This window comes from Micropterus dolomieu, linkage group LG05 (assembly GCF_021292245.1).
Source record: "Micropterus dolomieu isolate WLL.071019.BEF.003 ecotype Adirondacks linkage group LG05, ASM2129224v1, whole genome shotgun sequence".
Taxonomy (NCBI): domain Eukaryota; kingdom Metazoa; phylum Chordata; class Actinopteri; order Centrarchiformes; family Centrarchidae; genus Micropterus; species Micropterus dolomieu.
In genome coordinates, this window is record NC_060154.1 from 25,540,824 (window position 1) to 25,566,957 (window position 26,134).

Consider the following 26,134-nt stretch of genomic DNA (forward strand, 5'->3'; position numbering starts at 1 on the left):
CAATCAAAACACTCAAAGCTTCATGAAATCCATGCAAAATGTCAACCACATTTTGACTAGTAACATCATTACCATCAACATTTACACAATGCACAAAACAAATCAATTGAGCCACTGCTGTTACAGTTAAAGAAAAACATTATCCTGCTATAACAGTCACTGCGTCATGTTTTTATTCACTATTTGTATTTTCATTCGCAATCACTATATCAGTGTAAGTTATGGTTCAATGTCTACATGAGAGAAAGTCAGGCTATGTATATAGGCAACATTTCAATCATGGGCATTGAGCACATAGGGATTTTATTATTTCCATGAACTGAAAAGTTGCTGTGTATGTGAGCATCTTTGCAGAAAAGACGTTGGCTTGACTCACCCGAGCAAAATCAAAGGCATATCTATAAATGAGCTTAAAACTGGTGCTGTCGTTTAGGACAGATCTCAGGTAATCAAGCGAGTTCCTCAGCCTCTCTGTGGAGTCGCACCTGACAACAGAAAACCTACACTTCAACACCTGCTCTACCACGTACCAAGGGCACTCTAGAAAGACATGGCTCAAGACAGAGAAAACAGAGCAAGGCAATAAACAGTGTGGAAAACAGCATGCAAAAAGACAAAAAGTAACTAACTGACGTACTGCAGTGAGCCCATGCCTCTCAGCCACTCCTGGAGAGTGAAATATCCCATACTCTGGGCGTCCAGCTTCCAAGCAAGAACCAGCATCACCACCTGGGCACAAACAACAACTTTTATAGCTACAGACATCCTCAAATAGAAGATATGTCAATCCATATTATCAATCTGTCAAGTGACATGACAAGTCTATTCAAACATAGAAAACAGACCTCAATAACCCTTGAAACAAAGAACGGGTGTAAATAAGTAGTAACCATAAAGTCAAACTAAGTCTGCACATTTTATTCGAATAACTAATTTTAGAAAATATCAGAAATGCTTGTACAATACATGTTACCCCAGCCAAAAGGGTGTTGAAATAACTTGCTTATTTTGACTGGCAGCCAGAGAGAGAAAAGCAGCAAAAAGCGTGCAAACTGAAACCCCACAAGAAAACCAAAATACAAAAAAAAAAAAAAAAAATCTGCTTACATTCTCTGGTTCAACTCCAATGTCCTCACAGAACTTCTCCATGCCCTCTGGACCCACCACATCATCACAGCCTATTTTAGACAGACAAGTGTGAGGCCACATACAGCATCAGTTTCACATGCGGAGCTAAAAGAAACCCCTATGTCATTGATCAGTGGTTAAATGTGATTAGACCAAAAGCGTGTGATAATGTGAGTGGAGTAATTGCTGGTGCAGTATTTTAAAATATAATACTTCACCTGCATATTCATAGAACCACTCCAAGCATCTTTTACTGGAAAAAGTGTCCTCCTCACGGATTTGTGTCGTTTCATGTTTTCTGAAAACACTGCAGATGATAAGAAAAGTTTAGTCACAAGCTCAGCAGCAATATTGCAAGCACAGTGCAGAAGAGCCAATGTGATATAAAGACGCTGTTCCTATTTTAGTTTTCCTAATTGCAAAATAAAGACTTGCACATATTCCTCTTTAATAAGCCACAATAATCAAGTGCTCCTGAACAACTGAGATAGACATGCTACTACTTAAGTGGTAATTTCTTAACAAAAAGGGATGTCACACCTGTCTTGGCGACTTTTCTTGGCTGACATGTCATCTCCAGTAGAGGGTCTCCTCTTTTTCCTAGGAGGCATGGCTCTAGAGCAACAAGCTAGGGAAGGAAGTGGAAGACAGAATGAAAGGGGGTTACTTATAATAAATAGATGATGCATATTTCCTCTTGCTAAACATCTATGTGCTCTCAAAGAGCCAGCAGTCCAATTCAGAATTTCATGCATGACTGCATTTTTATGTTAATTATGAAACAAAAGGACCAGCTGAATTATTACCTGAGGGGTGGCTATCCTGTCCAACGTCCTCTGTCAGGTTCTATCAAAACAGATACATAAAAATGCCACACGCGTGTGAGCAGGACGCACATGTACACAGTGCACACTCTCACACACAAAAACTATATAAAACACACACACTAACACGCGACCAATATGTATTTACCAGCCTGTGCAAGGTGTGGTGGATCTTATGGATGCTGGCCAGTGTAGTCAAGTGGGAATTCAGCTGAAAATCTATTTCCACAACAACAAAAAAAAAAAACATCATAAATTCTACCTAAAGTATTAAACACAACCCTCTGCTCCTAATCAAATTTATAATATTGGTACAAGTAGGCTATAAGGGTACAAGAAGGTGACATCATCACAGCACCAACAGGAACATATGATTTCAATTTTTGTCAGTAAGTTAATCAGTCAAGACTCTACAGTGCTCAAATGACTTTCGTCTGATTTCTATTTAATGGGTTTAGTTTCAGTAAACGACAGAAAAACATCTCACACGAATGAGGGACTATCTCCATACCTCGAAAGACATGAAAACAGGAAAATATTTGATCATGCACGCTACCTTGTCGCCAAATGTCATCTATGCATTGACGTTTAAAAGATGTCATCAAATACCGATGCTTTAATTTTATTTCTAGAGGCCAAAATCAGACAAAAAAACACACTGCCGAACAGATAGCACTAGCTGCATACCTAAAATAGCAGTGCAGACGCGCAACTTGCACAGAGTTTACAAAGTATCTAGAGAGTTGGGCACATGGGTCTTGTAGTCCATTTCCTACAGAGAGGCAATTGGAACCTCAGCTCTGGCTGGAGTACAAAACTACAATTCCCAAACCTTAACAAAACAACTATTTCTTTCAGACCATCTACCCCCCCCCCCCCCCCCCAACATTTACCCCTACTGATTGAATGCATTTTAGATCGTTTTTAAAAAAATCTAACATCAGGCTTACAGGCACATAAGCATCACACCGACGTTTTGCAGCAGCTGACATAGGTGCCGCAAAGCCGGACAGCGCTGCTGCAGCAGGCAATGAAAGATGTTTTACACAACTGCGTCACAATTTTCTTTCTCTGTAATAGTCCGCAGTTGACCAGAAAATTGACCCATTTACAATAGCGTTACGTTGATCCCAAGTTTGAGTTGAAACGCATAGTGCATCCTCAGTCATGATGAATATAAAGACCACAACGCACCGATTACCATCGAAAACCTCCTGAATTTAACTAACGTTGGCAGCATTCAGCTGAGCCCTGCTAACGTTACACAAAAAAAATAACTTCAGGAAAACTGCCGTGTCAAATGTAACCTCCTGCTTGTTCTAAACAACTTAAATTACACTAGCTATCCTTCCTTTGTTGTCGCCCAAGACAGCACTGGCAAATACAAAGAGACCAGCAAATAGCACGGAATTCATTCGTTCTCATCAAACCCTACAGAACCACGGGCTAAAAGTAGATGATGAAACACAAAGCGTCTGTTTGCTTCTCTACGACAAACTCTTCAGCATCTGTGAAGAGTCCTAATTTGATGCAGAAAAGCCTCTATAACGTTACTACTTACTTGCCGCATCAGAGTGCATTTTTATGAAACATACAACTGTCTGTGGGAAGTCCGCAGACCGGCCAATAGGCGGGCCTTGTGGACGTAGACCACGCCCTCCGACGCTGATTGGTGCGGAGCCCGGTTGGTCTCCGCCTACGTCTGCTGTCGATTGACTATTCAAGGTGTCATCTCAAAAGAAGGCGGAAAAGGAAATAGACCCAGCCTACGCTCAAATGTGATTTGTCAGACTTCCCAAACAGGCTGCGATATCGCTGTGATTCATTGGCCTTAAGATTTTTATAAGCATGTCAATCACCAGAATTTCCTCGTGCAAGCTAGAAACCAGCCCACGATGGAATCTGATTGGTCAATTTAGTCATAAGTTGACTTCCCAGTACAGCCGCTGTTTGAGTTCGTTCACTGTCAGCTCAGCCGGACGGAGGTTGGTGACTGTGATGTCTCAATTTATGCCCTACCGAAGCCGACAGCGCTTCCCCGCGTGGTCACCAGTCATTAGAGGTCGGCAGAAGTCTGGCATGTGAGCGGAGCTCCTGTCCCGAAGGATGCTTCAGTTACTGTGCAAAGTTTAGCAACCGTGAGAGCTGCTTGTCAGGTGACTGGAAATCCTAGTTATCAATCAAAACGAACGGATGCATTGAAATGCAGCTATATTATTGGCGTCAACTTGTTATTTTTTATTTCAGTTACAGGGAGATTAATCGCATAACTCTAAACTGGTCGACTAGTTAGCTAACGAACTGTACCGAAAATTTGACTGAGAGTAGGTTGCACAAGTTGACCAGCCCCCTGACTGCCACCATTTTCAGTAAATTCATAACACCTTCAAGGTGGAGCTGGGCAAACTGCCTGCTGGGTAGACCACTGCATGGCTGTTCAGATCAGAGCAGTGTCTGTCTCATGACTCCATTAATATAAACTCACTATTTCTACTGTACCTATTGGTGCCTGCAGGAGTGACGTTAGAGGGACTTCTACCTCTTGTTACATTTACTGCAGTGAGTGATGAGGTTGTGACTCATGGTTGACATGAACAACTTAAAGACAAATATGATTTATTTGATTTACATGTGTTTTTTTTATATATAGTAGTTCCATTCACATCTGTGTAGCTTTGCCTGTGACAAAAATACTGACTTTTGACTCCACGTTTACTGTACTGGGCGAAGCTTTTTACTGTGCTGAGAACGTCAGAGTTTGTGCTTTGTTATACAAGAATATAAGAATAGTTTGGGAATAGGAAAGCCTCAACTAATAGTCAGTAGTGAGATTAATAATGGAATTTCTGCATAGTGAAACAAGAGCTTGCTCTTTAACTGAAGAACCTGGTTAATCGTGTTTTTGGCAAGACAGTGAATCTGTGCCAGTATTAGGAAAGCAGTGATTTAGCTTCTTTTTTTTTTTATCAGTGGTAATAAACCATTCTCTGATTTAAACTTATAATAACCATGTTTATATGACCCATAAGCTAAGATAAGATAGACTTTGTTTGAATATCACTGTCTGCTGTATAAAATCACATCAAAACAATAAAAAAAGAACAACAAATACATTCATCCATCAATTGCATGACCACTACGGCATACACAAGTTAACATATTTCAATTCTTCTTCTCTGCTGAATAAAATAGGTTATCAATTAAGATTAGATAGATTTACATATTTGGTTTGAATATTATTAATTAAAAGTATGTAAAGTTAATGTTAACTTGGTATGATGTCAGAATGCTGTCAGCCCACATGACTGTATTTTAGGGGAAGCTTAAATGTGTGTACACGGCCTGTTGTACATTATAAGACGTATTTCCAAAGAGCTGCCCATACCATGAATGTTGGGGGTCATTATGAAACTTTTTCTTCCATAAAAAGGCTGATTGCTTCTATTATCTTCTAATAAAGGTGTGTCTTACCAAGGTGCAGATAGTTGTACAGACGTGAGACTGAACTGGAACATTGGAGGCCATAATGCGTGTCTTTCACCTCATGTGAAACAAATGGGAAAACATTTTTGTATGACATAGTTCCTTTAAAATCTAGGTACATTATCCAATTCTATTTTTCCTGCACAATTCTATATCTTAAGAGTTGTTTTGTTCACCCAATGCCTTATTAGTTTCATTTGGAGCAATTACAACCAGTTAGATATGAGGCAGTATACGAGCCTAAGAAAGTGATGTGGTATGGGTCCAAAAAAAGATTGCTGGAAACTTCTGCATCTTGAGTTCTGAAACAACTGGACAAACTATAACACTGAAGATAGAAGAAGTACCAGCTGCTGCTGCCAGTCCAGCTGCAGTGAAAGGGGAGTTGAAAGTGAGAGGCACCAATGGACAATGTGGGCCATCATGGGCCATTCGTGGGCCAGATATAACGCCTCGCCTGTCCTGTGTCTTACAGTGCCCCATGGGTGATCGTCATATCCATGGAGATGATGTGACAAAGGTCTAGAAAGAGTGCAGTGGGTCAGGGCTCACCTATCCACACCATGTGTTTACATTCTTTGTGGACCTGTGATTCTTTTACATCATGTCTCCATACATATTAGTGTATGACTTTGATCAGCAACATTCCACTGTCTTGTTTGACTTTGTTTTATTTCTTTATTTAGCTCTTGGCTTTCACTGGTGGTCTCATCTACAGTCTTTGGACCTCAGTTTCCAATTAGCAACATTTTCCAACAACCTCTCAACAACCATTAGTCCCTAATGATTTTTTGTGGGGAAAGCATCTTATGTTAGAACTTGTCGAAGCAAGTTTCAGGAGCTTGGTCTTGGAGATATGGACCAAGATTTGAACCCTTGTCTGAGGGAGGTCACCTTGGTCCTGGGGAATTCACTGAATTTTAAGGGTTTCAAAGCCTAAGGGTCAAAGATCCTTAGAAAATCCTATTGTGGTGGAGGCTCATCTTAGACATGTGATGCTGTGTTAAAGTAATAAGAGTTACTAAGAGTCACTCCTGTTTAGAGCAGGGGCAATAATCTGCAGAAAGTATCACATTCTTTGTACCGCTTCCTTTTTTGTAGGAACCAATATTACACCACAAGGCATTCAAAAAGTATAATCTGTCATCTTCGTGCATGACACTTCTGCTGAAATAATTCAAAATAATATATTATAAATTTTGATACTTTTCCTTTCGCCTGTGCACGTCACTGACCAGAATGTAACCCTAACAGATCCTGCCTCCGTGTGTGTGAATAAACTCCAGGTGCACCTGTAGAACAAGTGAAAGGCTAGAGGTAAATGGACATGTAAACATGTGAAATAGCAAATCACAAAGGAATGGAAAATCTGCCCAATAACAAAAATGTGCGATACATGCTTTATTATATTTAGGAGTGCTGGTCCCTCTTCTGGTCCCAGCCTCATCAGAAACACTTTCTGTTCCTTAAATGTCATAAATGCTGCTTATAATATCTTTTGATCTATTTCGATATGCTGTGCGTCATATTCCTTCAGGAGAAACCCTGCACAGAATTGCCACTAGAGAGAGCCACTACCCTTTCAGTCATAGATCCTCTCCTATTATAGTACAACCAAAGGATTAAGCAAAAGTCATTTGGTTAAATTATCAGCTGTTCTATACTTTTGCAAAACAACCAATTACTTGCAATGTAATACGTTTCTAGCATTGTTTACCTATGAGCAAGTCAGGCCATCTGAAGGAATCAGCAAACTGACACACTGTAACATATACCTTATTTAGAAATAATTAAAACTATTGCAAAACTATCCCTGCGATGGACTGGTGACCTGTCCAGGGTGTACCCCGCCTTTCGCCCGATGTCAGCTGGGATTGGCTCCAGCATCCTGCAACCCTGTACGCAGGATAAGCGGTTGACGATGGATGGATGGATAAAACTATTCTATGTATCCTCATATCTGCTTATCTTGACTTAAGAAGAAAATCAGCAGCAGATTCAACACAAATTCCATTTTTCTTATGTGCAAATGACAGCACATGGTTACATAGAATGACTGCAGTATTTAACCAAGATCACTGTGTGTTTAGGTAACAGGTATATCAGCAGAAGGTCTAGCAGCAGAATTAAGTGATGGAAACGTCACAGCTCATACTATTTTTATTTTTAATGTCCTCTTAGAGGACAAGCATAATACATCTGACTTTTCAGGTGTATAATCACCCAACTAACACAGATTAAGAAGCTCTATTAGCCCAAAATAATGACAAAACAGAGAAATATCTAAACATTTGTTTCTTTAAATACTATATACCTCTTCTGTGGCCTACCTCATTATATATTTTAATGTAGGACTGTCAGACAATTAGTCTGCATTGCTATACACTGAAGGAGATCAGAGATGTTTTGAGGCCCTGTGCACTTTATAACAGGTGAAAGTATTTTAAGATTTGATTCAACTAGATTCAACTATTGTGTGATTGCACAGAGTACAGGTATGGATACAATGAAATGCAGTTACGCTTCTAACAAAAAAAAAGCAGTAAATTGCAGAGCAATGCACATATATATAGACGTGTATATATAGAGAAACAGTAAGGGGAAGATATGAATGCACAAAAATAAAGACAGTATGAACATGGGCAGCAGTTGCAGCAGGCAGTGCTGGTGTGAGTACAAGTAACCCTAATAGTAAGACATTACCTACAGAATGTCTTTTGACAAACAGGTTGCCAGATTTGAGAACTGGATTTATGGGCTCAGCTTTTTTGTCATAGTAAGAACTCAAGCAGCAGTGCTCTGAATGGCTGTAGCAGTCTGAGTATAGAGAGTCCTGCAGAGACATCATTACAGTAGTAAAGCCTAAATATGAATAAATGCACTGACAAGGTTTTCTAGGTCTAAATCATTTCATTCCAACATATTTGAGTGTGAAAATAAGAAATGATAGATTGTAATAAGAGAGTTTTTACAAATATCTGATCTGCATTTAAAACAAAAATTTCTTGTTTGATTGTACAAAGTAAGCCCTGACTTTTAATCTTTGTTATTTGGCAAAAGCATTTGTGCAAATTACAACTCATTATTCATTTGCACACCGTACTTGTTTAGCAGTCCAATAGGACCATAGTAATTCCATAATCTGAACTCACCTAATAGATTGTAGATAGATATGTGAATTGTCTAATCTTCTGAATGAAGTCGAGTTTATCAGCTTGTCCATGGTGAATAAGGCACGTGCATTGTATCATTGATGACAAAAATGAGTGTATGAGTTTGAAAACAGTCATTTTAACCCCAATATTTAGCATTCATAAGCAATATAAAAACACTTATTATATTGTTTTTGACACACTGCAATGGCAGAGTTGCATGCAGATATAAGGTCATTTTACAGTGTTTATTAATGTATAAGTCAACAATTATAACTTATTAAGCGTCTGTAACTGTGTAAAGACAATTAAGACATGATTGATACACACACACGCACACACAATGTAATGGCTGTAAGCATATTTAATTGTATATGAAAGGGATGCTTCACAGGAACTATATATTATAAGCTAACAGATAAATAAATAGGAATTAAGGGCATTATAGGCTATTTATTTATTCCTATTTAACTACTTATAAATATCAGGGGGTAAAAGTGTTGCCATGAGTTCTAAATTGTAGATGTGAATTCTTTCTAACTCAATAATTTAGTTTTTCGCCACGTTAAACAATTTAGTGTTTTTGTAGTTTTCACTTCAATGGAAGTCCTTAATTCAGCCACGAAACATTCGTACCCGCCTAGCCGTGCATGTTTCGGTGTACGCCGGCTGTGATAATAAATAGACTCATGCGAACGTCACCCTCCAGACGTCATCCAATCAACAGGTCGTTTTCTCAGGATTGTCACGTAGTTGGTGAAATAGAAAGCTGTATTTTATGTAGGCGTACACGACAACGGCCAATCCAGACCAAGAAGGCGGGACAAACGGGCTGCCGACTGTTCTGACAGTGAAGCTCTCCCAACACCGAAACAGACTTAAAAAAAATCACACCACTACGCAAATCCTTCCAATGGAGGAGGGCCAGGACGTTGAAGCTTGTTCGGCAAATGAAAAGAACGTATGCAAGCTAGCTGCATAGCTCAACAACAGGGAGAGGAAACAAAAGTTGTGAGTAACGTCGGCTTAAAAAAGATGAAGTAATTGGGGACACTGCGGTTGCTATCTAATGTTGTTAACGTTGGCTCACGTCAAGTTCCTTGATTAACTTTGCCGTTGAGGTTAACGTTAGCTTCCCAACTGTGGTGCCAAAATTGGCACTGTAGCATGCTAAAGAAGGAGTTTGGCTCCTCTGCTAGTGAGTTAATCGCCTAGCTATCTTGCAAGTTTAATCGCAAGCACCGTTCAGATTCCTGCTGTCATTAGTTTTATCGCTGCCAAATAGCTAGCTGTGCTGTTATCATTGTTATCATACTAGCATATAGAACGTAAACTTATAGGTGACAACTGGCTGGGCAGCTAAATCAAGTTGCTGCTGCTAGCTAGCCTTCTGTTCAACATTAGCAGTCTGCTCAATATCAACATCAGGCTAGTTGCTAACTAAAAGCTAACTTACAATGAACGTTAACGTTACCTTAATACTTTAGCTAATATTCACCTAATGTTAGATGTGCTAACGGTAGTTATCTTTTTGGTTGTAGTTTTGCCCTTGTTGTAAAAACTATTCGTGTCAGACAACAAAACCATCCACGAAATTGTTTGGCTACGTTATGTTTACCCGCAGTATGAAAATATCCACGCACACACAGTCCCCTCAGTTTTAATGCATTAGATTTATTATTTTGCTTATATCTAAGAACACTTTTGTTTGGGTGAGCTCAAACTTTAAAAGATGGTGTGTTTGAGGGGACTAGCCATAACATGCCCAAGCATGGTGGTTCTTATGCATTGGCACAACAGTGAGAGAAATATCAGCTTTGCATCTAACATTCCTCTGTGGACTTCATTCTTCTTGTTCAGAGTTCATCAGACATACAATGAAGCATTTGTTTGTGTTCTGTAGAGACCCAAGCAGTGGCACATGGAGACAGACAGAGACGAATCTGGTCACTCTGCTGTGTGACTGGAGGTTGAGATGGCCAAACTTTTTCAGACAAAGGCCCAGAGACACAAAGTCATTTTGTGTTCGCTCATGGGCCCACATGAGGGTGGACTATGTTTGCAGTAATGAAAACTTTGTTGTGCATATATGCATTTAAACGTTAGGTCTGTCTTATTAGAAGAATCTGAAACTAAATGTCATATTTGGTCATTAATAGTGTTAAATTTTGCTGCAGTGTACCATATTAGATAGATACTACTATGAAGTGGCCAACATAGTTTAAGCATTATACACACAAGACTTTGTCTACTAGATCATTGGTCTTTGAAACTTGATCCCCGTTAGTCCCTGCCAGCATGAGCTTCTGATGGCAGTACACATGTGTAGTGTATCCTCTTGGACAAGTACAAACTAGAGGGAATTCCACTACATTGCAGATAGATTATCTTATCTGGGTCATCATTCCAGAGAATTAGAGTTTTTGGTTTATTCTGGTAAGACATTAATGGCGTCGAAGTGTATGGTGATAAAAACCCGAGCTCTGTAAAACAATCCCAACGGTGGCCCCTCACTAAGCTGCCCCCTGCATGGATTAACTGTCAACTCAGCATTTCAGGGGTGACTACAAAAATCTTATGTAATACAAAAATAACAACTCAAATTCTTAATTTGTGTTTTTCATCAAACAGTCCTATTAATCCAAAAAGTTGGTTGTTTTGGGGTCTTGTGGTATGTTTGAACTCTGCTGCAGTGATCAATTGCAACACAATTTTTGGGTGTCATATTACCAGCAGTTTGCATAGTAACAGCCTTTTCCCCCTCCCTACTTATTTTGTGCCTGTGTTCCCTATCCCTAAGCTACATCTTGGTTCTACTGACTGCATAAAGTGTTATTCTTTAAACAGGATTGAAACCTGTGAATTCATTGTTCAGCACCTGCTTCAATGCCCCCTGACCTCTTGGTAGATAACTTGGTTCCATTCGGACAGCCCCTATAGGAAATCCTGATTGGCCTTCTGCAAAACTATCTGAGGTGCTCATGTCATATAATATCAGCTGTCACTTATTTGGCCAGATTACAGTAGATGACCACTTATCGAAACCTAGACTGACCAGTTGGATCCAGCTGTGTGTGTGTGTGTGTCTGTGTTTGTATATGGCTAAATTATTAACTGGACAACTGAACAAATACTTTGAGGAATTGCACATACATTTGGCTGGAAACCTTGCTGTTCATTTAAATATTGTCCCCAACCTATTTCTCTGTGTGCTAGCATCCATCCTTATGGTCACATTGACCTCTGCTGATCATTGAACCCAGTGCAAACTGTATCTCTAGAGCCCGTACAATTGAACGGCATTGTTCTGCCCTTTTGTTTGTGGGAAATTTACGTGCTACAAAGAAGGCTTCCTGTGAAACTGTGAAGATAAGGAAATTAAATAGTCAGAAAGTGGTGATGATTTTCCAAAATGGTTAATAAAACAAAACAACAAAGAAAGTGTTCCTTTGTAATGTCTAGTAGCCTACAAAAGTCAGGTTTTTGTGTTCAAAGGTAATGAATGATGGTTGTGAATTGTTATGGAAATTAGTCGATGGTCACCATCTCTGACCTTCAAAGCCAACTTCCAAAAAGTGCTTTGTACATTAAAGCACAACCTCACTTACTATGATTTACATGGGTTAGGCACTCTTTTCATTGATTGTATTGAAAGTCTTGGTAAAATGTAGCACACAATACGGACTGAGTATAGCTAGAAATAACTTATAATTGAGCCCTGCTGAGGAAGATTATCCTTGGCTTTGGGAGAGAGGTTTGGAGCATAATTGATGTTTGGGTCTGCCTTCGCCAAAGAAACCACCCTGTCTTTGCCCTCAAGGCGGCCTCAGCTGAGTTGCCAGTGTTTCTTCCATGTTTAGATCCATGATGGTAAAGTTGCGTTTCACATTTTGTATCATACATGTCATCCTGAACAATAAGAATGTCTGTTGAAATGTAAAAAAAAAGAAAAAAGAAAAAAAAAAGGTGTTTGTTTATACACTTCCCTTCCCAGTCTGAAGAAGCAGTAATGTTTAGGCTCAAGAGGTAGTGATTACAACAGGGACAGGCCTGTCATTTAGTGTTGTAGGGAGCCAGATTTAGGCTAGCCCCCCTTTTGTCCAATTTACTGTAGCAAACTGCCTGTTTCTGAACATGACCTAGCCCAAATTCTTCAAGACAAGCACAGAAAATATATTGCGTTACAGATTCTTGAGTTTGTTTTCTAAATGTTGATGATGGTTGTGCAGCTGTAATTAATTTAAAAGGTGAACTTGAAGGAAAGCACAGAACTGTTCCATGCTACTGGAAGAAGAAAGCTGAAGAAAACGGTGAAATGAGACAGGACAATCTTTTGTCAGGGTTATATTTTATTTCCTGGATGGACTATCAGTTTCCTATTTGCAGCATCCTTGCTGTGTACTGCACTCAGAACAGTGGAGGCCGATATTACATGAAGTCAAGTTAACCATTGATCCGTTCTGGTCTGCTGACCTTTAGCACTTTCCGTTTGTTGTACACCGTTTAAAAATGTACAATGTTTAACACAGATATGACCCTACACAGATCTGTAAATGCTCTAATCTGATAGAAGAAAGAGAAGCTATGTTGATATATGAGAGAGATTTTGGCAGTACTTGAGAAATGCGTGCGTTTGAGATCTTAAATATAGAGCAGGAGCTTAGTCTGTGGCTGTATTTGCAACAGCGTTCAGGATGTGCTCAGGGTTTGGCTTACCCTTTTTCTGTGGTCACACTACTTCATTTTTTGGAGTCGTTGAGTTGGAACAGGAAGTCAGATGTATTATTCGCAGGTCTGTCGGCGTGAGAAGTGAGTGACTGCGTCTGAGAAATGTGTTTTTTCTGCTGTCTGTGGTGTGATGAGTTATGAGTGATGGTATGTCGTCATGCCATGACTTTGGGGCCGTCAAGGTTTTTGTTTTTTCGCTTTGACTTGATATCGACACTGACCTGTTCTCACCATCTGTCCACGGTACTAGAGTGGAAGTTTTCACACCTCAGCTTCTCTGTCTGGCTGCTGTGTGACTCAGTGGCTTGTTCTTCCTTCCTTTGTTTGACTACGGTTTGATAATGGTTTAAACTTCCAGTTTCTCATACTTACTGTATTTATTTCTAATATGTAATATATATATAATATATATATATCTAAAGTCACTGGATTATGTTTACATACTGTGCCCTACTCCTACCATACATAGAAAACATTATGAATAAGATATACTTTATATCATACTTTAATATGCTACCTTCTGCCCTGAGGCAGGCGGTAACAGCAATTGTATTACTGGGTATAACTATAAAACGTATTATTGGAGCAGAACCACTGAGCAGCTGTGACAGTGGAATTGTTCATTGTAGAAAATAGTCACACATTACTCAACACTTTAAGGATGTATGGGGCTGAACATTTTGCTTTGAGAGCTAACACAGAATGGAGGGAGCTAAAAACAAGGCAGTTTGGAGTTATTTCATGCTTGATCAAGCTTGACGTTGCTATATATATATATATATATATATATATATAAAAGAAGGATTCCCAGTCTCTTCCTTACAGAAATACACCTTATTAATTTAACACTGGTGTTGGTATTCATCATTGGCCGATACGCAACTTAAGTAATGGTATTGGGAATAAAGAAGTTGAATCGGTGCATCCCTGATAAAAAGCAAATCTGTCAGATTCAGTGCTCCATATCTCTATTTTCCAAGCTACTGTAGCTGTCATATACTGTGACTTTCGTCATACAGAAGTGGGCGTGGTTTAATCTCACCTGTGTTGGAAAAACGATAAACACGGACAGTTGCCCAAACAAGCTCCTTTGATTGGCCAAAGAGTTATCTGATCTCTCAGCAGAGCACCTAGAACTTGTCGTTTCTGAGCGAACAAACTTGTAGTGGCAGACTTAAAGCGGTCAAATTATGCTTTTTGGCTTTTTCCCTCTCCTTTATTGAGTTATATATCTTTTTTTTGTGCATGTAATAGGTTTGAAATGTGAAAAAGCCCAAAGTCCACCCCAGAGGGAGTTCCCATCTCCCACTGAAAACTCTGCTCTGAAATGCCTGAAAACAGCTTGTTTGTAGTTCAGCCTTTTCCCTTTGTTCTCTGTGACATCGCAGCAAAATGCCCATCATAATGCTCGCCAGCAGCTAGTCGGACACGCCCTCAAAAACACCAGTGGAAAAACACACTGAGCTGCAGCACACAGTGACGAGACGTCCGCCTGCTGCCTCCCCCCTCCCTTCCAAACACTAGCTACCCTCCAGGCAGTCGAAGGACAGACAGTTGTTACTGTGATGTAGAGACAGAGCTCAGTTAAAACTTGATGGATGAAAGATACATGTGTTACAGATTAATAACTCACCACTCTGAAACTCTTCCTCCAGTCGATGTTGCTAAGCTGGTAAGGGGACATACAGCTGAACCGAAGCCGTGTTTACCGGCTTCTCACGAATCACCCTACTCTGATTGGCTAGTAGTCCTTAACTAGAAACTGCGCATGTGCAACTCCCAACAAAAATCTTGTAGAGGTGAGATGCATCACTCCATGGATAAAACGAAGCCTTCAACACACAGGGTAAAAAGAGGAGCTGCGGCAATGTGCAGTATGACAAAAAATGTGGTGTCAGGGTTTTTTGAAAATGAAATCCTGTTAAACCTGTTGTGGTACAACCCCTAAATAGATTGTGAACCTATGTGAATGAGCATAATATGACCACTTTAGGTATATGTAGTTGTTGACTTGTTCTGCAGGTGTGCAACTCTCATTGCATGAATTCGCATACTGATTTGCGGATGTGCTCATTTTTTCCATCTCTTAACATTTTTTGGATGTGGGGGTATGAACATGTTTTGGCAACAAATGTAGCAAAACCTTTTCCTAATTTGTGATTTGCAGAATTGGATTTGTGCACCTGCAATTAAGAATATGAGAAGGTGTTTGTGGGAGAAAAAATTAATTCTACAAGTTTGCAACTCCTAAAGCATTTTTCTCTTTGACCTCAACTTAGCCAATATACATGTGACTCTTTTCTACTACAAATTCCACTGTTTTTCTCCATAAATAATTTCATACTTTCCATTTCAGCCACTATGATGATAAACTGGATGGAAAGTACAGTTTTGGAGGCTCTGATCGCTTATGTAACTGCCTCTTGGATGTAGTGTAATCTTCAGATTATTACTCTGCTCAGGAGGAGGTTTTAATCCTGTCCCAGCACAGAGCAAACCAGGAGGAAGTCAACATTAGGTCGACCTATCACTTTGCTGTGACCAGGTCTGGACTGTGCAACAGCCTGTACTGTACAGCCCTATCGTTATGCAGGATGTTGTTATAGCAAACCATATCTGACCACACTTCAGTTATGTAGAATCAAATCTCTGGAATGTTGTGTTGACTGAAATAGAGACACGGAGAAACAGACTGCCATTCAAAAACAATTTCCTCAGTTCTAAGAGGCGAGTATTGAAAGATATACTCTCATGGCTGCTGATTATATCATGTAAATGTTGTGACCAGCCAAAGGTTAATTGAATCTACCTTTTTTAAATTTGAGGTTAGAAGAGGATATTTTGTACTTAGTAGTGATGAAGGATAGAGTTGGTTTGTGTTTCTGTTTTCCTGTTGCTAAAGAGGTGATTTCTCTGCTCTGTTTCAGATTCTTGTGCAGTGAACTTGTAGACCCTCCTTTCTCTTTCCAGTTCCAGCCCCTGCTCTATGGCCTTAAGGTACGTCACACAGGTTAAGTAGGTAGTGTTCCACTGTGTGATGTGGTTTAGGTTTTTCAGAAATGGCAAGCTAAGTAGTGTGGGAATGAACAGGGTGTTGGATTAATCTTTGTTATGCTGAATGCTAAAGCTGGCAAAGTTGAATTTTCAGTCTTTTCTAGCTTGCATGTAGGCCAAAGGTTTTAAGTTATGTTGCCATGTACACGTACTACTTTTACTACTTATGTGCATAATGTGTATTTATCAAGCAGAGCCTGCTGGTTTAGCTCATATCCTTGTCACCGCAAAGTAACCGCTGTCTTTGTTTACATGTGTTTGCATATGATGTGAATGGGTCAACATTATGACTCATTATTTTCAAACAAACTAATGAGTAAGGGGGGGAAAAATGTGTTGGTTGAACCTTCTGTCAAATCAGCCACTGTACTGACATAGAGAAGATTTGTATACAGAGTAAAGCTTAGATTTTTAATATTATATTTTAGTTCTAAATGTAAAATACAATATTAAAAAAATGTTAGTGGATTACCAAATCGACTGGTACATGATAGCACTACAATGATAAGGCTGAATGGTCCAACACAAAGTGAGCCCAATGTTAATATCTTGTGTCATACTCTGGGTTTTGTGTGTGTGCAAGTCATCTCATCAAGTACTAAATAGATAACTGAAAAGTTGGGCCTAGTTGCTGTTCGGGTGAATTTCCAACACACAGATGACTTAAGCACTTCTGCTTTGCTGTCAGGTTTCATGACAGTGTTTGTTGGTGCAATATGTGCTACATAAATTATGTTCATTATCATTGTTGTTATTATATATTGTACTGTTAATCAGTTTGTATATTTCAGTTTTAGACTGAAGAAGAAATCAGTAGAATAGCCGCTCTGTTATTGTGCTACGAATATAACCCTTAGTTGCAGTGCTAATGCTGGTCAACGTCCTCAAAACAGTAAGGGTAAAAATGTTTGAGGTTACATCATTTTGTTGAGCAAGGGACTGTAAAGATTGGGAAGTAGATTTGCCCTGGTGTGTTCCTCTAAATACTGGTTTTGCATATTATTGCTTCCTCTACGAGACGAGCGTCATCTCAGAATGCTAATTGGTCAGGACAGAAAAGAGGGTCATTTTGACGCAGGGCCTCATTCTCACATTTCTTAAGCAGTGACAATCAAGTTGTCTGTTTTGCTTTGCCTCCCCAGTGTCAATCAGGACTGGGCAGAACCAGCTTGATCTCTTTGTATTTGAAAGTCTGAATGTTGCAGTACTTAGTAAACAGTACCTTTTTTTTGTGATGAAATACTCGGCCTATAAACTTAACTTGTAGGTTCCCAGACCTGAAAAGTCAAAGTAGATAAAATAATAAAACCCCCAGCAATGAGCAGTAATCTGAGGCTGGGAGGAACAGAAGGTGTATTGTAGCGACAACGGAGAAGAAAAATGTGTCCTGGTAGAGCAGCGCTCTGAATGAACCATGACTGAACACTGACTGTAGTTGTTGGAGAGTGGGATTTTGTTTCTTGACTAAGTAAACTGTATTGATGTAAATGTAAACCTCTAAAACATAGCGGGACCATAAGAAGAAAACAGTAATGTGTATATGTCAGCAAGCAAAGTTTATCTGAATCTGACAGGATACATTACTGGAACTGTAGACAACTGTTAGTGCCACTCTGCACTATGCTACTGTTTCCACATCTAATTATGGACAGATGCATGCATATCTTTCAAGTGGTGTGTTGGTTGTGGCACATGGTGGTGTACACACGCACACTGTTTGGAAATAATTTCATTTGGGTTTCCATAATAAAATGAATATATAGATTATATCAACACCCCACCTTTTAACACCATTAGTTAGGAGAACAAGCCTTAATACTGAAATTTTAATTTAAAGTAGGTGAAATTAAGTTGGTATTGCCATGTTAACTCTAAAGACATTCATATAAAGTTGCACCAATGCATTTACATACACACATGAGCAATAATAAAATGTTATGGCTTCACAATTTCAGGTAACACTTGAGAGCCCTACACAGCAAGGCAGCATTGGAGCCTGGATAATGTGTTGGCTGTTTACACCATTAGAGGGCAGTGTAACATTGTTTTCATATTTGGCTTACTTGACCTGGACTGAGAACAGACTTGAACTGTTTATTGATATCAGAGGGGGGGAGTGAGTTCAGATATATGCGATCAGCATCACTGTGGTAGGGTTGTGCTGACAGTGTCCTGACCAGCCTCCCTCCAGCTGACCGCAGAACAGACTCGGATCTCTGGGCCCCAGCCCCTAGTTTTCCTGTTTTCTCCTGCTTGAAAGCAGAACAAGGCAGAGGCGGGTGGGACCCAGAATGGCATAGGAACGCTGCACATTGTTCCCAGAGCTTCCTCTTCCACATTCCTGGGCTGATTGGGATCGGGGCCTCCTGAGCATGAGTATTGTTCTAACTCAACAGCACCACAGACCTGGCCCCAGCAAACCACAGCTGCCTCCTATGACCATTGTGGTGCTCAGGCCGAGTGATGGCTATCTTTGCCTCATCAGTCATCTCCTCTGGCTCTCTCTGGCTCTCTCTGGCTCTCTCTCTCCAATTCTCTCTGACTCATTTAGTGATTCTTACCAAGATCTGCTGCCTCAGCCTTTCTGCATCTTCTCTTAGGCCTGTCTTGCACTATCCAATCCTTGCAAGTTCTCATTGTGATTTGGTATACATAATGATAATGTACGACACACGTGGATGGACGTCCATTTGCAGTACAGTTGTTGAAATGCTTAGAAATTCCAAATCCATCACTGACTATGGTCTCCAGCAGTGACTGAAGAGACCTCATGCTCTCTATCGCCAGTGGGACCAAAATACTCAGACTGCCATCCTTCGAGCCTCGTGCTATTAAAAGTGGGCCTAAAAATATGTGTATTAGCTACTTTGGTTTAAAATGGATTTAACAATAAACGTTCTAATTTCATGAGGAAAAAAGAAGTGCGTTTCATTTTTACATTTTTGGAGTGTTTTTTTTTGAGCTGCAGTCCAGCTCTAACAAGCTTTCTGGTGGTTTGCCATCAAATCTTGCTGAGAGTTTGGGGCTTGTCAACAATTATTTTGTACTGCTTGGTGTGCTTTCTGCCAGCTGGCCTCTAGAGGGCAGAGATTTTTAAAACTGCTGCACTGCAATTATTATTGCATTCTTCCGCTTTGTGCTTTCTACGCAGGTGAGGTTTGGTGTTGGATTCATGTACTGAAATAATATTCTTGAAAGAAATAGTTTTATATAATTAGAAATCATTTCCCCTCTAAGGCTCTTGACAGTTTGTATACTGAAATAGTTTCTTCATCTTACTGTTGTAATGTTCACACGTTACAGTAGAGGGGGGAAGCACTAATAACTGTCTGACCACACTTATTGGTCTCTCACACACACACACACACACACACACACACAGTGTGTTTTTGCCTTCGTATCTTTACCCTAACAATTTTCTCTGAAGGAGATGGGTACTTGGAACATGATGGAAGCCAGAATAAATTGATATACATCTTTGAGATCTTATTAAATTGGGTTATGAATTGCCTACTTAAAAGGCATCCCATTCTAACCATCTGTGAAATGTAAGTCCATTATTATTTAGTCCACCACCCCTTGTTGTGGCTTGCTGCTGTTTTGCACTATACAGGTGGCATCTACCCACCTTGTCCTGCCGGAAATGAACGGCTAGTGTCTCATGTGAGTGGTTTGCTGAAACTCAACCATAGGGTGTAATGTATGTGTGGCCACACAACCTTTACTGAAGACATTATAGAGTGTTAAAAGCTGCAAGGCTGAATTTGAATTCCCTTTAGGTTCTGCAGCACTACCAGCCCTTTTACATTAGACTACATTTCTTAATTCATTAACAAAATGCTTAATTAGAGCAAGAAAAAATAACTGTTGTGCTGTTTTGTATAGCACATTTAATTTATCGTGGTGCACAGTGAATCGGCAGAAAAGACTTATTTTGATGGTGTTCTAACAGTGTGCTGCACGCTGGTGCTACAACATCTTTAATTTTTGTGGAGTGTTACAGCTTTGATTTGCTATTGAGGATTGACTATGTTGGTGCTTGGATGGTTTATTAATTTTTGCACTCAGTGCCAGAGAACAGCAAATTGATGATTTCTTTAGGCAGTGAGCTTTTATAAGAGTCAGCACTGTATAGCTCCTCAGCTAGGGATATTTGGAAGGGTTTGAATTTGCTGCAGGTACAAGCTGTGCAGCCAAGCAGAGCCCAGCAGTCTGTCATCACCCCGTTTCACAAACCCCATCACTTTGCTCGTTCTACTTCTCTTCATAATAGCTCAGAGCACAGTCAAGCAGAAGTGAAAGCAATGGGAGGGGGTGTTTTTGTTATTTGAGTAAGTTAGCAATAGAGCAAACAAGCATTTGTATGTGGATGAATGCTAACAAATAGCACCATTCCGACTGATAAGGGCTATCAGTAAATGCAGGCGGGTGAGTGTAGCCAGCTCAATGAAGCTTTCCTACTTCTTATGGTGTCTGTCAATCTTCTTCCTCCTGTCTTGGTCTCTTTCACTGGTGAGCGGCGCAGGCCAGCAGGGTGTGGCTTGTGTAGTCTCTGTTGTGATTGGCTGGTGGCCCAGGCTTGTGTTATCTCTTGTGGAACATGTTCTAGTCCCACCCCAGATAGTGCCTGGCACTCAAACATAGCCCTGCCCACTCACAATTACATCACAACCCATGTAAAGTGCCATATTTGTTTGCTTTCTCGGTTCACTGTGAGCAGACAGGTAATGTGGCAGCGACAGAAGTTTCTCACTCACTGTTGGCTAGCTACAGTGAACAGCTACTCCTCTACTAGTTAGTCCAGACAAACGACTTAAGAAAGCCTGACAGGTAGTGTCTCCTCTGGTCTGTAAGAGCAGATCTCAGGGGCCATGCACACAGGCCTTGACGGTGAGTGAATGTGTAGCTGCTGTATGCAGGTAGCAGCTGGAGACAGTGACTGAACTCTGTCTGCATGCTACTGTAAATGGGGTAGATGACACAGTTTGTATGGGAGAATGGCGTGGCACAGGATATTGGACTACACACCAGAGTGAAAGACAGAAAAAGACTTGTAAAACATGGAGTTTCTGAGGAGCTTGGTTCCGGCTGCCATCTCCGGGGAGGGTCCCATTGAACATGGGGGAGCCTTGCCCAGAGAGACCGGTCCACGGCTCCTTCGCATGAAACGACTTGGCCTGCTTGTCATGGGACAGACCATTGAGGAGGATCCGGTAGAGCCGATAGAGTTAGACCCGGAGATCTGCTCATCCAGGCCTGGCCACGGTAACCGAACCCGTCTCAAAGGTACAACTAACTGCATATTGATGTAGTAGTTATCTGAATTGATTGTGTTCATCTCTGCCAATCAACTAGGCCACTTCAATAGGTGCTTATTATAATTTGCATTCTTAGTTCAGCTTTGTTAAGTGGTGATGGCGCATAGATAAGATGCTTGCCTTTGGTGTGGGAGACCTGGGTTCAATTCCCACTGTGAGACATCCACCAATGTTTCCCTGAGCAAGACACTTAACCCCTAGTTGCTCCAGAGGCGTGGGACCTCTGAGATGTATAGCAATTGTCAGTCGCTTTGGATAAAAGCGTCAGCTAAATGAATAAATGTTAACATGTAACCGAAGGTTGCCCCCTATCCCCACCCGCTTTAAGCACACATGTTAACGTGCACATTTATACATTTATAGATACACTTCAGATATAGATGTGTACACACTAGGCTTGGGCATTCGCCTTTATTTGTTCATGGGGTAGTAGAGGGGCTAACCTACGCACTACCAAAGCTAAACTGTCAGTATTGCAGAGAGACGTGTCTTTGCTGCACTATGCTCAAATATACAAGCACATGAATGGATAAGATGCAGAGCAGTGGAGAATGACTATAATGCAGCCTGCAGATGACATCACAGTCTCAGTTGGACCAAATTGACACACAATCTAATTTAAGAGTTACTTTATCTTTATTAGATGATTAATATTTTTAGCATTTCTGTAACATTTAAGTTCCCTTACAGTGCAATGCTTTGGTCTGGAGTAAGATCAAAGTCTTGTGACAGATCATATAGTGGAGTGGCTCGCACTATGTTTGTATGTGGGTTACCACAGACTGTTAAGACAAGAAATAATTAAAATACAAAAAGTATTTAAAATGACAGTTACATCAGTAAGTGATGGTTATCCCTTTTTGCCAATAGTTTGTATATGATTGACAGTCGGCACAGCACTAACACACACTAATCTTTATTTTTTATCAACGACAGCCTGTGGTGTAAAAGACACTGCTTGCAGCGATGAACCCACAAAGATTTTAACACTCTGTTGCTCTCCAGTGCTTTTTAGCCTCTTTTAGAGCATTGTTTAGGTTTTACAGCCCTCAGTATTACTGTATGATTTGGTCTCACTGCTCTTATTAACCCAGTTGCCAGCAGCAGCAGCAGCAAGAAGCCATTTTTATCAAACAGTTGCCACCCGAACCTCACCTAACAGCAGACCAAGATAGCGAACATCTAGCAAACTAAAGACAGTTAAAATGACTGTGGACTTTGGATTTTCAGGAATCAGGTTCCCAACAAACTCCAAATGAATGCTGGTTGTGTACTGTGAATAGACAATTGTTTGCTTACATGTTAACTTTGTATGAGGAGAATGTCGGGGCTGTGTGTTTGCCAGTCTGTTTTGGAATCTGTCTGCCCCAAATGGGCACCGTAAGATGGGGGACTTTAAGGAGGGACTTTGAGGAAAGATTAAGCTTCTCTATTGGGACCTGCCTACTATGGAGTTTGTAGCAAAGGTTTGAGAGTTGAGGTTCTAAAGTATGAGTTTTGCTGACAATGTTAATCCTCTGAAGTACGTCTACTATTGTGTCTATGGATACAGTAGTTAAAGGTTTAGTAGATGTGCGTACACATGCGAATTATGTGTGTGCGCAGGCCTGCCAGTTTGCACCAGCAGTGGGGTGATGACTCGTCATCAGTCTCTCAGTATGGCTTTTTTGCAGTGCTACCTGTTGGAGCATGCTTGCTCCCTGTTTGCTCATGGCTAAAGCTTGACTGAGCTCTACTCGCCTAGTCTCTTGCCCTCTAAGAATAGGACTAGACAAGACAGCTAGCTAAACTAACCCACAATAACAATGATAGGCTAAGTTTTATTTGTCCACACTTTGGGTTTGGAGCCTTTGTGAGCTGTGAAGACAAAATAAAGGTTTTAAGCTTGAGTCAGATAACTGTGTTTGTGTTTAGCTCAGCTTGCTGGTAATGTGTTTCTTTTCTACAGACTGAATTGGGCAAATTGTTTTCAAATCTTTTCTTTCTTTCCAACTAGGAAACATCCGTCATATTAGAAAAATCTCCTTTTTTCATCTTGCTGGTGGTGGCAGTGGTCACGATGGTGAGTTATGTAATAAAAGAAGTGATGTGATTTCTACAGTAGTTGAGGTAAGGAGGTGTATAGAGATGTTATTCTTGTGTATTCATGCCTCAGGATTATTTGCATTGTTTAAATGGGAGCTGAGTGCCACTCCCTTGTTGCAGAACTCACATAGCCTGAGTTGGCTTAAGGTGGTGCTACTTGTCATTGGTCTTTTTCTTCGCACATAGTGACATCACTCAGTTGCTTGAGGTTCAGCTGTCTTTTTGGGAAAGGTTTGTTTGGGGCAGTATTTGGTTAATGGGTGCAGCAGGTTTCCTGTTTGTGATTTGGGAGTGTTTGGAGCATGTGACTGAACATGAGTGTGCGCTGGTGGGTTGTACTTCTGTAATGGAAGATCTGCATGTGACTTCTGTCTGAACAGTCCATAGGGTGTGTATCCAGACAGCCTGGACAAACTTATTCATCGTGTTTCTTAAGTAGTTATTAGCCAGTTGCAGTGAAACAAACCCCATAATGGTGCAGCTCAGTGCGGACTTGGCACTTAGTGGGAATTTGGTGCCATGAATCATTGTTAGTGCTCTTTCTCAAACCAGCTCTCCCACTAAATGCTCATCTCTAGTGAACAACTTGAAGACAGCTCATGAATAATGACGTTTTTGTACCTGTGTTAATTCAGATTTGCCTAGTGTTCTGCTCTGTCATTCCATAGAGATGATATGCTCCTGACCTAAGAATGACTCTCTGCTGAAATGAGTCGCCTCTCTTAATTTGCTTGGCAAATCTGAGAAATGAGTTTGTTCATTCTCAGCTTGAGGCAGAGGAGAACGGTTCTGTCATTGGGCTTGAGTGTAGTCTCGTTTGTGCAAGGAGTTATTTATATGGTTTGTGTAAGGAGTTATTTAAAATATGTTTTTGAGTATTCAGTCACACAGCTTTAGAGAGAGCATTATACCAAGGATGTTGGCCAGGGACAACCTGGCCTTAACACTGTGTATAAAAAGGTTTGTGTCTTGATAATTATTGTGAGGAAGCAGGGTCCACAATTAACATAAAAATTTGGATTTGGCGGTTAAATAAATTGGGTTCACCAGCCAGGAGGCTGGTAAAAGGCTTGTAATCACAGGTCACAGGTCAGGCTCTTCTTACCTCCCGCATCACTCACTAGTGATCGTGGTGAGCAGGGCTTTGAGGTGAGGTTCAGTTTATTATTGAAAAAGTTCAGAATTAAAGTTGTAAATGTGATGTTATCTATTCATAATTGTCTCTTTAAATCAATGCTAAGATTACTTTGCAGAGGTCATTATTTTTAGTCAAATCATGCATGATGCAGTTTTATGGCTGGTGTTTAAAAAAAAAAAAAAAAAAAAAAAAACTCATTTTGGGCTGGTAATTGTTCTCTGTTTGGCATGTGAGTCAAACCATTAATTTTGGGCTCTATGAGGAAGTATGAAATAGCTGGTTCCTGACTCAGGGCAGCGTGTGGAAGTGAGGAGCTAATATGCAAGTTGCAGAGTTGTGCTGCATACCCAGACTGCTGTGATGGATCTAAGTGGTGTGTCCTCTGCAGGTCAGGGATTAAATTACAGCTCCTATCGATTATTGTTCCCACCACTGCCCTTCAGAGAGGCCAGGACAGGAAATGCATCCTCCACCCTGTGGGCTCCTGGGAGGAACAGCCTCTCCTATACTGTCTGCAGTAAGGATGGCTAGCTGTCAGTCAGTGCTCCCATTTTGTGAATGGAGCTACTATGACTTGCCTTGGTCTTGCATTTCGTTGAGATCATTAAATCAGTGAGCTCTTCTTTCTAGGAAGTCATTTATGTTTATTTAAGTCCTCAACTTACGTCAGCTCTGGTGGACAGTGGCTCTTAGCTCGAATGTTCCCAGAGAGATTGTTGTTCCTCTGCATTCCTTGAACAATAAAGCTGATTTACAGAAAACAGTGTCTGCAGAGGTCATTGCATGTTTGTATATTATCTAGTTTGCTGATAAGAATGTTTTTAAACATAATGTGTACACATTAGACTTCTGCCAAATGCTGCCTTCCTACTGCTCTGGAGCTTGAGCCTAAAGGCTTCATTATACCTTATCTTATATAAGCTTGTTTTACGTATGCTGAACAAAAATGTGCAAAGAAGTTCCAAACTAAAACTGTGGCTCTGGTGTCAACCACATAGTTTCATACAGTTTCTTTATAAAGGAATACATTTTGGGAAATTCACACTTTCGGACAGACATGAAACTGATATCGACTTTGTCATTTAACACTCAAGAATAACCCTATTTCCTCAAATTTCCTTTTAAATGTTAGACAAATTTTAAATGATTAACTGTTTAACTTTAAAATAATGAGACTTTTTTTAGATCACCAAGGTACTGTTACATGGAAATTTCTCCATGATG

General features: G+C 40.4%; 3 protein-coding genes across 14 annotated transcripts in view; 2 read left to right on the forward strand and 1 right to left on the reverse strand.

The window, feature by feature from the left end:
- dcun1d4 (DCN1, defective in cullin neddylation 1, domain containing 4 (S. cerevisiae)) overlaps positions 1-3,595 on the reverse strand; it is a 7,503-nt gene extending 3,908 nt beyond the window's left edge. The window contains exons 1-8 of one of the 3 annotated variants that reach the window (XM_046050306.1): positions 3,514-3,595; positions 2,101-2,171; positions 1,935-1,974; positions 1,669-1,756; positions 1,347-1,435; positions 1,108-1,178; positions 638-729; positions 377-485 (exon numbers count right to left, since the gene is read on the reverse strand). In XM_046050306.1, the coding sequence (XP_045906262.1) occupies positions 377-485; positions 638-729; positions 1,108-1,178; positions 1,347-1,435; positions 1,669-1,756; positions 1,935-1,974; positions 2,101-2,171; positions 3,514-3,532 (579 nt within the window). In that variant the 5' untranslated portion in view covers positions 3,533-3,595. Of the gene's footprint in view, positions 1-376; positions 486-637; positions 730-1,107; positions 1,179-1,346; positions 1,436-1,668; positions 1,757-1,934; positions 1,975-2,100; positions 2,172-2,508; positions 2,756-2,902; positions 3,106-3,513 lie in introns of those variants that run through there. The other 2 variants (XM_046050307.1, XM_046050304.1) reach the window with 2 other exon arrangements.
- LOC123971410 (cytoplasmic FMR1-interacting protein 1 homolog) overlaps positions 1-26,134 on the forward strand; it is a 1,205,200-nt gene that overhangs the window by 327,781 nt on the left and 851,285 nt on the right. The gene's annotated exons all lie outside the window — the stretch shown is intronic.
- fryl (furry homolog, like) overlaps positions 9,355-26,134 on the forward strand; it is a 68,001-nt gene continuing 51,221 nt past the window's right edge. For 4 of the 10 annotated variants that reach the window (XM_046050167.1, XM_046050171.1, XM_046050170.1 and 1 more), the window contains exons 1-2: positions 21,125-21,655; positions 23,684-23,749. In XM_046050167.1, the coding sequence (XP_045906123.1) occupies positions 21,430-21,655; positions 23,684-23,749 (292 nt within the window). In that variant the 5' untranslated portion in view covers positions 21,125-21,429. Of the gene's footprint in view, positions 9,599-16,242; positions 16,313-21,119; positions 21,656-23,683; positions 23,750-26,134 lie in introns of those variants that run through there. The other 6 variants (XM_046050168.1, XM_046050173.1, XM_046050177.1 and 3 more) reach the window with 5 other exon arrangements.